Genomic DNA, 14,081 nt, shown 5'->3' with positions numbered 1-14,081 from the left:
ATAGGGACCCCACCATCAGATCCTCTATCATGGGGACCCCACCATCAGATCCTCCATCATGGGGACCCCACCATCAGATCCTCCATCATAGGGACTCCACCATCAGATCCTCCATCATAGGGACCCCACCATCTGAACCTCCATCATAGGGACCCCACCATTAGATCCTCCATCATGGGGACCCCACCATCAGATCCTCCCTCATAGGGACCCCACCATCAGATCCTCCCTTACAGGGACCCCTACTATCAGATCCTTCCTAATAGGGACCCCTACTATCAGATCCCCTCTCATAGGGACCCCTACTATCATATCCTCCCTCATAGGGACCCCACCATCAACTGCTCTGTCCCTACTCTGCTCTGTCCCTGTATGTATCGCACACTGCTCTGTCCCTGTCTCCCCTTTCTTGTTCTCCTCCCTCCCACTCTCCCCCTCAGTGGTCTCTCCTCCCTCCTGTTCTCCCCCTCAGTGGTTTTTCTTCTCTCCTTTGTTATCCCCCTCAGTGGTTTTGCCTCCCTCCTGTTCTCCCCCCCCCCACCCCCCGGTGGTTTTCTTCTCATCCATTTCCCCACTCGGTGGTTTCTGTTCCCCATGCTCGCCCCCTCAGTGTTTTTTTCTTCTCTCCTGTTCTCCCCCCCCACCAGTGGTCTCTCCCCCTAAGTGGTCTCTCCTCCCTTCCGCTCTCCCCCTCAGTGGTTTCTACTCCCTCCATCCCCCCTCCCCCACCAGTGGTTTCGCCTCCCTCCCGCTCTCTCCCTCAGTGGTCTCTCCTCCCTCCTGATCTCTCCCTCAGTGGTCTCTCCCCCCTCCCACTCTTCCCCTTAGTGGTTTTACCCCCCTCCTGTTTCCCCCTCAGTGGTTTCTCTTTTCTCCCATTTCCCCCTTTTGTGGTTTCGCCTCCCTCCCGCTCTCCCCCTCAGTGGTTTCGCCTCCCTCCCGCTCTCCCCCTCATTGGTTTTCTCCTCCCTCCTTTTCTCCCCCTCAGTGGTTTCTCCTCCCTCCCGCTCTTACCCTCAGTGGTTTCTCCTCCCTCCCGCTCTCCCCCTCGGTGGTTTCTCCTCCCTCCCGCTTTCCCCCGCGGTGGTTTTGCCTCCCTCCCGCTCCCTCCCTCGGTGGTTTTGCCTCCCTCCCGCTCTCCCCCTCGGTGGTTTCGCCTCCCTCCCGCTCTCCCCCTCGGTGGTTTCGCCTCCCTCCCGCTCTCCCCCTCAGTGGTTTCGCCTCCCTCCCGCTCTCCCCCTCGGCGCTATATAAATCCTGTTTAATAATAATTATACGGAGTATAGAGAGCACACACACAGAGCACATACATACTTTTATAATAACACTCACTATTGTTATAGTAGGCATTACGAGAATTGTTGACTTCCTGCTGGAATCTCTATTTCTCTTGTAACATTACAATGATAATTTTGCATATTGAGGATTTTAATGTCACCACACCCCCAACACAAACAAACACCCAAAATCATCATTTTGCCCACCTGAGGGATCTTGGTGCTCATGGATGGTTTTCAGTCACGCACACTAATTCCCTGCTCACCTGTCTAATCATCTGATTAAAAGACAATGTAGGCCCCAGGGACCAAAGGGGCCCCTTGCCAGAGATCCACTCATTCCTTCTGAGTCAGCAAATAAAACAACACCTGAACCAACAGCTGTGTCCTACTACCACCAGCCATGGGATAAGGGCAGAGAAGATTTTCCGGGGTGGGATAAGAGCAGAGAAGATTTTCCGGGGTGGGATAAGGGCAGAGAAGATTTTCCGGGGTGGGAAAAGGACAGAAAAGATTTTCTGGGGTGGTAAAAGGGCAGAGAAGATCCTTCGGGTTAGGATAAGAGCAGAGAAGATCCTCCGGGGTTTGAAAAGGGCAGCGATGATCCCCTGGGGTGGGATAAGGGCAGAGAAGATTTTCCAGGATGGAATAGGAACAGAGAAGATCCTCTGGGGTGGGATAAGGGCAGAGAACATCCTCTGTTGTGGGGCCCGGAGGCACCTTGGGGGGGGGGATTAGGGGCCCGGAGGCACCTGGGGGGGTAGGAATTAGGACATCTGGGGGCGCAGGGGGTTTTCGAACTCTTGGGGCCCGGAGTCTGGTGTGGGTTCGGCACTGATCTGTGTGGCCCCCCCATGCCATGTGCAGTGTACATCCGGTGCCCTCACCACAATCTGCATGCTGAAGCTCTCAGTCCTACCCCCCCCCCCCCCATCACCTGTCATGTGACCTCCAATTATTCTGCAGTATTGGGGGGGGTATTCTGTAGTCCACATAGACAGCAGGAACCAATAGGATCACTCTCTGTCCTTGGTGACAACTCTCACTGTACTGCAGCTATGGCAGGATCACCAGGTGAGAATCAGTGCAGCCCCCTCCGGGTTTTCTCTGCAGGGAGCAGTCACATGACCAAGGTGAGAGATCAGCTGACAGACTACAGGTGCCCCTCCACTTCCTGTGGAAGCTTTATGGGGCCACAGGAAGTGACTTCCACCTCTTTGGGGTCCCCATCATTCTACGTTCGGTGTAAAGGCCGAGGATCAGCATGACCTGGGACCCCCGGGGTATTCTGGGTGTTGGGGTCTCTGTGTGATATTCTGATCAGAGTTGGGGTTCTTTGGGAACCCTTTGGTGTCCACACTGCCCATCCCACCTCCCCCCCGCCCCCCCCAGCGGGGTATTTTGGGATCGGGGTCACTGCCAGAAGCTGTTTATAGATCACCTTGACCTTCTCCCCTGACATAACAGCCCCGGTGGGTTCTGCCCCCTCCCCGGTGGGTTCTGCCCCGGGTGATCCTGTATTGTGAGGAATGCCCCACCTGGGGTCACATGACTGTATTCTGGTTGCTGTGGGTTACCCCTGCTAAGGCCTCTGAGGAGGGCAGTTTTCATTTTTTTACCCTCTGCCCCCTTTTCCTGGCAGCTCCTGGTGGTCTCATGTGGAGATGGGCCCCCCCGATCCCATCCTGGGGGTGACAGAAGCTTTCAAGAGGGACAACAACCCCAAAAAGATGAATCTGGGGGTCGGGGCGTACCGAGATGACAGCGGCAAACCCTACGTCCTGAGCAGCGTGCAGAAGGTGAGGGGGCATCATGGAGGGTGAAAAGGGCAGGAAGGGGGGGTCCTAATCTGCAGGAGGCTGGAGGTAAGTACAAAGTTATACAGTTAGTGGAGGAGGTTAGTACAGGTGAGATAAAAACAGGGTTCAGGAACTGTGTACAGGTGATATATGTAGAGTGTGCAGGAACTGTGTACAGGTGATATATGTAGAGTGTGCAGGAACTGTGTACAGGTGAGATATGTAGAGTGTGCAGGAACTGTGTACAGGTGAGATATAAGGAGTGTGCAGGAACCTAGTACAGGTGAGATATAAGGAGTGTGCAGGAACTGTGTACAGGTGAGATATGTAGAGTGTGCAGGAACTGTGTACAGGTGAGATATGTAGAGTGTGCAGGAACTGTGTACAGGTGAGATATAAGTAGTGTGCAAAAACTGATTTCAGTTGAGATATGAGGAATGTGTAGGAACCTAGTATAGGTGAGAGACAAGGAGTCTGCAGGAACCTGGTACATGTAAGATATGAGGAGTGTGCAGGAAGTGAGTACAGGTGGGATGGGGAGTGTTTAAGAACCTGGTACAGGTGAGATATGAGTGTGCAGAAACTGATGACAGGTGAGATATGAGTTGTGTGCAGGAACCTGGTAGAGGTGAAAAATAAGGATTGTGCAGGAACTGGGTACAGGTGAGATATGAGTAGTGTGCAGGAACTCAGTTTAGGTGAGAAATGAGGAGTTTGCAGTAACCATGTACGGATAAGATATGAAAAGTGTGCAGAAATTGCGTCTAGGTGAGATATGAGGAGTGTCCAAGAACTGAGTACAGGTAATATATGTGGAGTGTGCAGAAAATGAGTGCAGGTGAGATATGAGGAGTGAGTGGGAACCTGGTACAGGGGAGATATGAGGAGTTTGCAGCGACTTAGTACAGGTGAGATATGAGTTGTGTGCAGGAACCTGGTAGAGGTGACATATGAGTTGTGTGTAAGAACCTAGTACAGGTGAAATATGAGACGTTTGCAGGTGAGATATAAGAAGTTTGCAGGGACTGGGTACAGTTAGGATATGAGGAGTTTGCAGGGACTGAGAACAGGTGAGATATAAGGAGTGTGCAGGAACCTAGTACAGGTGAAATATAAGGAGTGTGCAGGAACCTAGTACAGGTGAGATATAAGGAGTGTGCAGGAACCTAGTACAGGTGAGATATAAGGAGTGTGCAGGAACCTAGCACAGAAGAGATATAGGGAGTATGCAGGAACCTAGCACAGAAGAGAGACAAGGAGCCCGCAGGAACCTGGTACAGGTGAGATATAACGAGTCCGCAGGAACCTGGTACAGGTGAGATATAACGAGTGTGCAGTAAGTGAGTGCAGTTTAGATATGAGGATTGTGTAGTAACCTAGCACAGGTGAGATATGAGGAGTGTGCAAGAACTTGGTACAGCTGAGATATGAGGAGTATGAACTAACTTAGTACAGGGGAGATATGAGAAGTGTGCAGCAACCTGGTACAGGTGGGATAAAAGAAGTGTGCAGGAACATAGTACAGTTGAGATATGAGTAGTGTGCATTAATTGAGTACAGGTGAGAAATGAGAAGTGTGCAGGAACCTAGAACAAGTGAGGCATAAGGTGTGCAGGAAATGGGTACAGGTGAGATATGAGAAGATTGCAGGGACTGTGTACAGATGAGATATGAGGAGTGTACAGGAACTGAGTACATGTGAGGAATGAGGTGTGTGCAGGAACTGAGTACAGGTGAGGAATGAGGTGTGTGCAGGAACTGAGTACAGATGAGATATGCAGAGTGTGCAGGTACCTGGTACAGGTAAGATATTTGGAGAGAGCAGGGACTGTGTACAGGTGAGATATGAAGAGTGTGCTAGAAATGAGTACAGGTGAGATAAAAGGAGTGTGCAGGAATATAGTACAGGTGAGATATGAGATTGCAGGAACTGTTTCCAGGTGAGATATGAGGAGTGTACCGGTAATGGAAGCCCAGTAATTGATGTGTCACCTTCTCTTTTTTATTTCACAGTTGGCTCAGATACTTCCAACCGAGGAAAACTTTCTTCTCTGCTTCCGTCAGCATGCTGGTTCCAGCACAGAGTTTATGGAGGTAGGTGCTTCACCTTTTCATACTTGCCTCCATACACTTATCTCTTGCCCCTGGTTATATCTTTACCCCTCTGCTGTTCCAGGCCTGGAGAAAATATGACACAGACAGAAGTGGCTACATAGAGGCCAATGAGCTGAAGGTTAGTAGCTGAGTATTCAGGAACACCTGGGCCAGGTGCTTGTTTTGCCCCTCCTAGGGTTGGGTGGGTGTGCTGGAGGGGTGATGAGCCATCTTCTGCCCTCTATTACCCAGTAGAGCAACTACCATTGATATTACCCCCTTTGGTACCTGACTTCATATACGGGGTATAATCATTTCATGTGACCCCTCTAGTCATGTGAGGGACTGGGATGACATTTGCCCCATGTGTGCCCAATCTACAATGTCATGTGACCTGCACCCCCTATTCTCATCCTTCTCTGTTCTCTGTCTCAGGGGTTCCTCTCCGACCTCCTGAAGAAAGCCAATCGGCCCTTTGATGAGAAGAAGCTGCAGGAATACACGCAGACCATAGTAAGTTTTTGAGCCACGGGCCCTGGTGCACATCCTAGGGCCCCTATGGAGATAATATTTAGGGAACCCACTGTCTTCTTTGTTATGAAATTTTGACAAATGATCTTACTTTACAATTCTTCTAAAAGTTGACTTCATATAAGAGACAGAAATTCCACTAAATGTGGGCTGTACCATACGGGGTCACCTCTCGTCCACTGAGCTGACTCTCTGCTTCCTCACATTGCAGCTGCGTATGTTTGATATGAATGGGGATGGGAAGCTCTGCCTCTCCGAGATGTCCAGGTAAAGTCAGAGTTCTTTTCTGTTTGTAAATGATGGCGGCTCAGTAACATTCATAGTATATGGGGTATAATAAGGGTATAATATAGGGTATAGGGTATAATAATATAATATAGTATATTGGGTATAATAAGGGTATAATATAGGGTATAGGGTATAATAATATAATATAGTATATGGGGTATAATAAGGGTATAATAATATATATAATAATATAATATAGTATATGGGGTATAATAATATATATAATAATATAATAATAATAATATCCTCCCCTCTTCATTGCAGGCTGCTCCCTGTGCAGGAGAATTTTCTGCTGAAGTTTCAGGTACTCAAGGACTGTCAGTGGCCGCATCCATATACTACAAAGTTCTAGGATTTACAGCACAGTGTATATAGCCGAGCAGTGCGGAGTATATCGTGTATAGCACAGCGTATATAGCCGAGCAGTGCGGAGTATATCGTGTATAGCACAGCGTATATAGCGTATATAGCCGAGCAGTGCGGAGTATATCGTGTATAGCACAGCGTATATAGCCGAGCAGTGCGGAGTATATCGTGTATAGCACAGCGTATATAGCCGAGCAGTGCAGAGTATATCGTGTATAGCACAGCGTATATAGCCGAGCAGTGCAGAGTATATCACGTATAGCACAGTGTATATAGCCGAGCAGTGCAGAGTATATCATGTATAGCAGAGTGTATATAGCCGAGCAGTGCAGAGTATATCATGTATAGCACAGTGTAATTGTTCATTATTTTACAGGGAATGAAGCTGAGCTGTGATGAGTTTAATGCAATATTCAACTTCTATGACAAGGTAAGGTGGTGATGTTGATCTGAACACACATATCATACCAGGAAGAAGGGGGGGGGGGGTGAATTTGTAATCTGTACAGCTGCATTTTTCTCTGTATTCCCAATCTGAACATAGCCTGGCAGTGCCTATTACTGTCCCAGGCAATATATGTTTTCACCCAGTCTGACCAATCAGGATCAAGCAGTGGAGGATGGGAAGCAGAGTCACAGCCAGGAGTCTGCGTGTATCTATTCCTCCATACATATCCAGAGAAACGACGTGTTGCACAGACTCTCCATCAGGGCTGCCGGCTACAGTGGATGGAGAAGGCATTACAAGCCCTGGTGAAGGGGTAGATCTGTCCCCCAGGTACACATCTGTGACTCTGGGTATATATGGACCCCTCAGGTGTGTGGTGCATTTATTTTTCCTGAGCTTTTTCTGAGATGCCCATGCTTGCTATGCCCATGCTCGCCTGCAAGCCATGACTTGTAACCCAAATTGGGAGAAGTCCAAGGTCCAGCGCTCGGCACCTCTCCCAATGAAGGTATTTCCAGCCCGGTCAGGTCTCCCGAGTGGTTTCCCCGGTGGCCTGGCACATGTCTTTAGTTCCCCGGTGATTTTTGGGATCTCTATGTGAGGATTTGTTCTCATCTTCCCACATTTGTTTCTTGCAGGACCGGAATGGCTTCATCGATGAGAATGAACTGGATGCCTTACTGAAAGATTTCTTTGAGAAAAGTAAAAAGGTGAGAGTCCCTATAGGGCATATAGAACCTGATAAACCCGGGGCTCCGGGCCTGAGATTGTTGTCTTATAATGTCATGTGGTTTTAGGAGGTGAATATTCAGAGCCTGACCGGATACCGCCAGAGCATCATGTCGCTGTGTGACGGGGGACGTCTCTACCGAAAGGAGTTGGAAATTGTACTCTGCAATGACTCCACCCCTTTCAAGTAACTAGAGGGGCCCCAACTTTACTCAACTCACGGCACTGGGACCCTTTTACCTGCCCCCACCCCACCACTGTCCAGAGATCAGGGAGAGGGATTACAACCCTGCCCAGAGACCGTGGAGAGAACCACTAATGAGAGAGTCCCACCCTAGAGGGGGCAAGAAGCATTATATGAGTCCAGAGAGAGGGAGTACTTAGGAAATCTCTGGGTCACTATGTCTTAGGGCCCAGGAGAGCTTTACTATTACAGATATAGGAGAGGAGGGAGTATCAGATCTGAGAGAAGGGGAAGTACTGCTGTGTGAGAGGAGCAGCGGTTTGGTACTGGAGACAATATATTGCCAGATAAACTCTCAGACAAAAGCCCAAGGAGGATAATCACCTCTGATGGGGGATTCCAACCCCTGTAGCAGAGAGAGGGAAACCGAAGAGGAACATTAGTGATGAAGAATGGGGAGGAGTGCTATTCCTGGAAGGAAGCAAGAAGTAGTACTACCCCTGAAAAAGAGACATTACCACCATTGGATTAAACCAAAGAAGTAGTACCACCCCCGAGGAAAACCAAGCAGTAGTACCACCCCTGAGGAAACCAAGCAGTAGTACCACCCCTGAGGAAACCAAGAACTAGTACCACCCCCTAGTTTATTATTCAGGATGATTGGACTCTCTCCTCACTGGAGGGTCTCGTCCCATCCTCACATTGTACCATAGATTGTTCAGTACTCATAACCTCTCTCTGGACTCCCCAACCTCATTTTATTCTGGGCCCCATTACCCTGCTCTCTCTGTTCCCCCGCACCTTGCTTCCCCTAGGATCCCATCACCCAGCTCTCCCCTGGTCCCCAGGACTTCTTCGCCCAGCTCTCCTCCGCTTCCCAGCACCCGGCCTTCCTTAGGAATCCACAAGTCCCCCGCCACTGGACCAGATCCCCCAATAACCCCAACATCCCCACTTTGTGCCCCCTGAGTCTTGCAGACATGGCTCCCCCCCCCCCCCCCAGTCTCTGGCCTTGCCCTGTATCTCTCTCCCTGACACCCCCTGCCCTCAGATTAGGAAGGGTCTCTGTTATATTTGGAGTTTCTGCAGAGTGATTCCCCCTTCTTATTTTCTTTTTGGGTTTTGCTTGTTTCCTGTTTACCAAAGAATGAATAAAATGGCAGATCCTGCGTGAGTGTCAATCTCTGTGTCCTGAATTACTGGCAGACAATGCGGAGAACCGAGCCCCCTGCACCCCCTGTAAAGGTGGAGCCCCCCCTTATATATGGGTGGAATTTCCTTTTAGAGGAGGCGGAGATTGAACCCAAATACCTCCTGACAATATGAGGAGGTGTAGGGTCGGGGTTCAGGTAGGTAGAAAAGTGTTTTAGCCAGAGGGAGACTGAAGAGGAGAGAACGGCCAATCAACACTGCCATGGGTGGGGGGGGGGGGGGGGGGTGTAAAGGCCAGGGAAAGGAGTAACCCCCCCCCCCCTATTTACAGCAGGGAAGGGGTTATGTGTTACAGACTTCTACCATCATAAAACCATAAATTGTCACCCTGAACTTTAGACCAAACCCAACAATTGCAGGGATGAGTCCCATTAGCAACTAGGAGATATATGGAGACTAGGGGTTCATACATACAGAATAACGTGGTACAGACAGAGGTTTGGGATTTGGATCAGACAGGAGTGGATGGAGATTGAGCAATAGACACATAATGAAACAGAGAAAATAAAGATCCTCCGGGGTGGGATAAGGGCAAAGAAGATCCTCAGGTGGGACAAGGGAAGAGAACATCTGGTGTGATAAGGGCAGAGAAGATCCTCCGGGGTGGGATAAGGCCAGAGAAGATCCTCCGGGGTGGGATAGGGGCAGAAAAGATCCTCCGGGGTGGGATAGGGGCAGAAAAGATCCCCCTGGGTGGGATAAGGGCAGAAAAGATCCTCCGGGGTGGGATAAGGACAGAGAAGAATTTCCAGTGTGAGATAAGGGCAAAGAAGATCATTTGGGGTAGGACGAGGGCAGAGAAGAATCTCCGGGGTGGGATAAAAGGCAGAGAAGATCCTCTGTGGAAGGCAGAACATCCTCTGGGGTGGGACAAGGGCAGAAAGGATCGTTTGGGGTAGGATAAGGGCAGAGAAGATCCTCTGGGGTAGGATAAGGGCAGAGATCATCCTCGGGTGGGATAAGAGCAGAGAAGATCCCCTGAGGTGCTTTAGGGGCAGAGAAGATATTCTGGGGTGGGATAAGGGCAAAGAAGATTTTCTAGGGTGGGATAAGGGTAGAGAAGATTTTCCGGGATGGGATAAGGAAAGATAAGATCCCCTGGGGTAGGATAAGGGCAGAGAAGATTTTTTGGGGTGGGAAGAGGGCAGAGAAGATCCTCTGGGTGGGATAAGAGTAGAGAAGATTTTCCGGGATGGGATAAGGACAGAGAAGATTTTCTGTGTGGGATAAAGGCAGAGAAGATCCCCTGGGGTGGGATAAGGGCAGAAAAGATTTTCCAGGGTGGGATAAGGGCAGAGAAGATTTTCTGGGGTGGGATAAGGGCAGAGAAGATCCATCAGGGTAGAAAATCCTCCGGGGGGGGGGGGGGGGATAAGGGCAAGGAACATCCCCTGAAAAGTTTTAAGGGCAGAGAAGATATTCTGGGGTGGGATAAGGGCAAAGAAGATTTTCTGGGGTGGGATAAGGGTAAAGAAGATTTTCCGGGATGGGATAGGGCCGAAAAGATCCTCCGGGGTCGGATAAGGGCAAAGAAGATTTTTCTGGGTGGGAATAGGGCAGAAAAGATCCTATGTGTGGGATAAGGGCAGAGAATGTTCTCCGGGGTGGGATAAGGGCAATGAAGTTCCCTTGGGGTGGGTTATGAGCATAGAAGATCCTCCGGGGTGGGACAAGGGCAGAGAAGATCCTCCGGGTGGGATAAGGGCACAGAACATCCTTCGGGGTGGGATAAGGCCGAAGAAGATCCTCCAAGGTAGAAGATCCGCAGGGGTGGGATAAGGGCAGAAAAGATTTTCAAGGGTGGGATAAGGGCAAAGATGATTTTCTGGGGTGGGACAAGGGCACAGAAGATCCTTCAAGGTGGGATAAGGGCAGAGAAGATCCTCCGGGTGGGATAAGGGCAGAGAAGATCCTCCGGCGTGGGATAAGGGCAGAGAAGATCCTCCGGCGTGGAATATGGGCAGAGAAGATCCTCCGGCGTGGAATATGGGCAGAGAAGATCCTCCGGGGTGGAATATGGGCAAAGAAGATCCTCCTGGGTGGGATAAGGGTGGAAAAGATTTTCCGGGGTGGGATAAGGGCACAGAAGATCCTCTGCGGTGGGAAATAGGCAGAGAAGATCCTCCGGGGTGGGATAAGGGCAGAGAACATCCTCTGGGGTAGGATAAGGGTCGAGAAGATCCTTCAGGGTGGGATAAGGACAGAAAACATCCTCCAGGGTGGGATAAGGGCAGAGTAGATTTTCTGAGATTGGATAAGGGCAGGGAAGATCCTCTTGGGTGGAATAAGGGCAGAGAAGATCCTCCAGGGTGTTAGATTCTCAGGGGAGGGATAAGGGCAGATATGATCCCCTAGGGTGGGATAAGGGCAGAGAAGATTTTCCAGGGCAGGATAGGGGCAGAGAATATCCTTCGGGTGGGATAAGTGCAATGAAGATCTCCCTGGGTAGAAGATCCTACGAGGTGAGATAAGGGCAGGGAAGATCCTCCAGGGTGAGAGAGGGCCAGAAAACATCCTTCGTGGTGGGATAAGGGCAGAGACGAATTTCCGGGTTGGGATACAGGCAAAGAAGATTCCCTGGGGTGGGTCGAGGGCAGAGAAGATCCTCTAGGTAAGGCAAGGGTAGAAAACATCCTCTGGGGTGGGACAATGGCAGAGAAGATCCTCCGAGGTGGGATATGGGCAGAGAAGATCCTCCAGGGTGAGATAAGGCCAGAGAAGATCTTCCGGGGTGGGATAAGAGCAGAAAAACAATTCCGGGATAAGATAAAGGCAGAGAAGATCCTTTTGGGTGAGATGAGGGCAGAGAACATTTTCCGGGGTGGGATAAGAGCTGAGAAGATTTTACAGGTTGGGATGGGGCAGAGAAGATACTTCGGGGTGGGATATGGGCAGAGAAGTTCCTCCAGGCTGTTAGACCCTCGGGGCAGAGGGTTAAGGGCAGAGGGCATTGACGAGGGCAGAGGGCAGAGAAGATTCTCTGGGGAAGGCAAGGGAAGAAAACATCCTCTGGGGTGAGACAAGGAAAAAGAAGATCCTCCAGGGTGGGATATGGGCAGAGAAGATCCTCTGGGGGGGGGGGGGGAGGATAAGGGCAGAGAAGATTTTTGGGGATGGGATAAGGGCATTGAACATCCTCCAGGTTGGAATACGAGCAGAAAACATCCTCCAAGGTGACATAAGGGCAGAGAAGATCCTCCGGGTTGGGATATAGGCAGAGAAGATTTTCCGGGTTGGGTTAAGGGCAGAGAAGATTTTCTGGGATGGGATAAGGGCGTTGAAGATCCTCCGGGGTGGGATATGGGCAGAGAGAATCCTCCGGGTGGGATAAGGGCAGAAAAGATCTTCCAGGGGGACTAAAGGCAGAGAACATCCTCTAGGTGGGGATAAGGGGAGAGAGCATCCTCCGGGGTGGGATAAGGGCAGAGAAAATCCTCCGGGGTGGGATAAGGGCAGAGAAGATTTTCCGGGGTGGGATAAGAGCAGAGAAGATTTTCCGGGGTGGGATAAGGGCAGAGAAGATTTTCCGGGATAAGGGCAGAGAAGATTTTCCAGGATGGAATAGGAACAGAGAAGATCCTCTGGGGTGGGATAAGGGCAGAGAACATCCTCTGTTGTGGGATAAAGGCAGAGAATGTTCTCCGGGGTGGGATAAGGGCAATGAAGTTCCCTCGGGGTGGGTTATGAGCATAGAAGATCCTCCGGGGTGGGACAAGGGCAGAGAAGATCCTCCTGGGTGGGACAAGGGCAGAGAAGATCCTCCCGGGTGGGATATGAGCAGAGAACATCCTCCGCGGTATGACAAGGGCAGAGAAGATTCTCCGGGGTAGGACAAGGGCAGAAAAGGTCCTCCAGGGTGGGACAAGGGCAGAAAAGGTCCTCCAGGGTGGGACAAGGACAGAGAAGGTCCTTCAGGGTGGGACAAGGGCAGAAAAGGTCCTCCAGGGTGGGACAAGGGCAGAGAAGGTCCTTCAGGGTGGGACAAGGGCAGAGAAGTTCCTCCAGGGTGGGATATGAGCAGAGAACATCCTCCGCGGTATGACAAGGGCAGAGAAGATTCTCCAGGGTGGGACAAGGGCAGGGAAGATCCTCCGGGGGGACATTATATGACATCTTTGACATATTATATATTTGACATATTATATATATTTTATAATAATATTCCTTTTACAGGTTCTCTTGGTAGTGTGGCAGTGATAGTGAATATTGATGATAATAATAATGCTAACAATAATACAGGTCCTCTCAGAGCAATTGTGGTAAATAATAATCATCAGCACATATTGTTATTACAATTATGAATAAATATAGTAGTAATACAGGTAATATTAATAAATACAATAATCATTAGACTGGTCCTCTAGGCGGCGCTGCAATGATGGGAATATTAATATTCTTGGTGGTGCATTGTCTCCTCCTGACCGATGGGGGCGCTCAGAGAAGTGGGCGGGCTTGATAGGGAGGTGTGTGTCGCAGGGGGCGGAGTTATATAGTGGGCGGGGTCATGTCACCCTTTATTTCCCGGCGGTCTCAGTATTCTGTCAGTTCTGCCATGGCGCTTCTGACATCTCTGCGGTTCCGGCCCAGCTTGGGGGCCCTCGGGGCCAGAGCCAGGTATGTGGGGTCCTGGTGTGTATAAGGTGTGTCAGGGGGTCACAGGGTGTCACAGGGTGTGTTTGGGGGGGAGGGCATATGGGGGCTGTGTGGGGGGCCAGCTAGGTGGTAGGGGGGCTTTTTATATGTAGGGGGGTTGTCATTTTGCCCCTTAGTTGGTGGTGGGGGGAGATTTAGGGGAATGAGGTTTATTGGGGCCCTGCAGGGAATGCTGGGAGTTGTAGTCCCCCTGTAGTTGCTCTGACTGGTTTGGTGATATCTAGAGATGGGGTCCCCCTCCTCCCCCATAAATTAGGCCTGGGTCCCCTGGGGTCGTCCCTGCCCCCCCACAAGGAGGATTGAAGGTCACAGAGGGGTCAGATGAGGTTTTAGGGGTGCAGGGCCTCTGTCAGTGGGGGATGTGTCCTGGGGTGCAATTATAGAGGTGCCCCTCCCCCCTACACACAGTGCTCCCCCCCCCACCAGCCGGCACACCGCAGGGACCCCAGTGATTTTTGACAGAGTGGAGGGGTTAAATCTACCTGGGGACTGGGAAATCA

General features: G+C 50.6%; 2 protein-coding genes across 2 annotated transcripts in view; both read left to right on the top strand.

Annotated features, from left to right (window-relative positions):
* Positions 1–2,919: 2,919 nt before the first annotated feature.
* Positions 2,920–14,081, top strand: part of GOT2 (glutamic-oxaloacetic transaminase 2) — a gene marked incomplete at its 5' end in the record, with an annotated part of 16,428 nt that continues 5,266 nt past the window's right edge. Inside the window, 1 exon segment of the mRNA XM_072422792.1 lies at positions 2,920–3,076. Within this exon segment, the coding sequence (XP_072278893.1) occupies positions 2,920–3,076 (157 nt within the window).
* On the top strand, positions 5,015–8,897 carry CALB2 (calbindin 2). Its single transcript, XM_072422793.1, has 8 exons — positions 5,015–5,170; positions 5,253–5,309; positions 5,606–5,683; positions 5,913–5,968; positions 6,254–6,293; positions 6,732–6,785; positions 7,442–7,513; positions 7,601–8,897. The coding sequence occupies exons 1-8, from the start codon at positions 5,060–5,062 to the stop codon at positions 7,721–7,723; spliced, it is 591 nt and encodes a 196-aa protein (XP_072278894.1). The 5' UTR covers positions 5,015–5,059; the 3' UTR covers positions 7,724–8,897.

Source organism: Pyxicephalus adspersus, chromosome 9 (genome assembly GCF_032062135.1).
Source record: "Pyxicephalus adspersus chromosome 9, UCB_Pads_2.0, whole genome shotgun sequence".
Classification (NCBI taxonomy): domain Eukaryota; kingdom Metazoa; phylum Chordata; class Amphibia; order Anura; family Pyxicephalidae; genus Pyxicephalus; species Pyxicephalus adspersus.
This window is presented reverse-complemented; position numbering and strand designations above follow the sequence as displayed.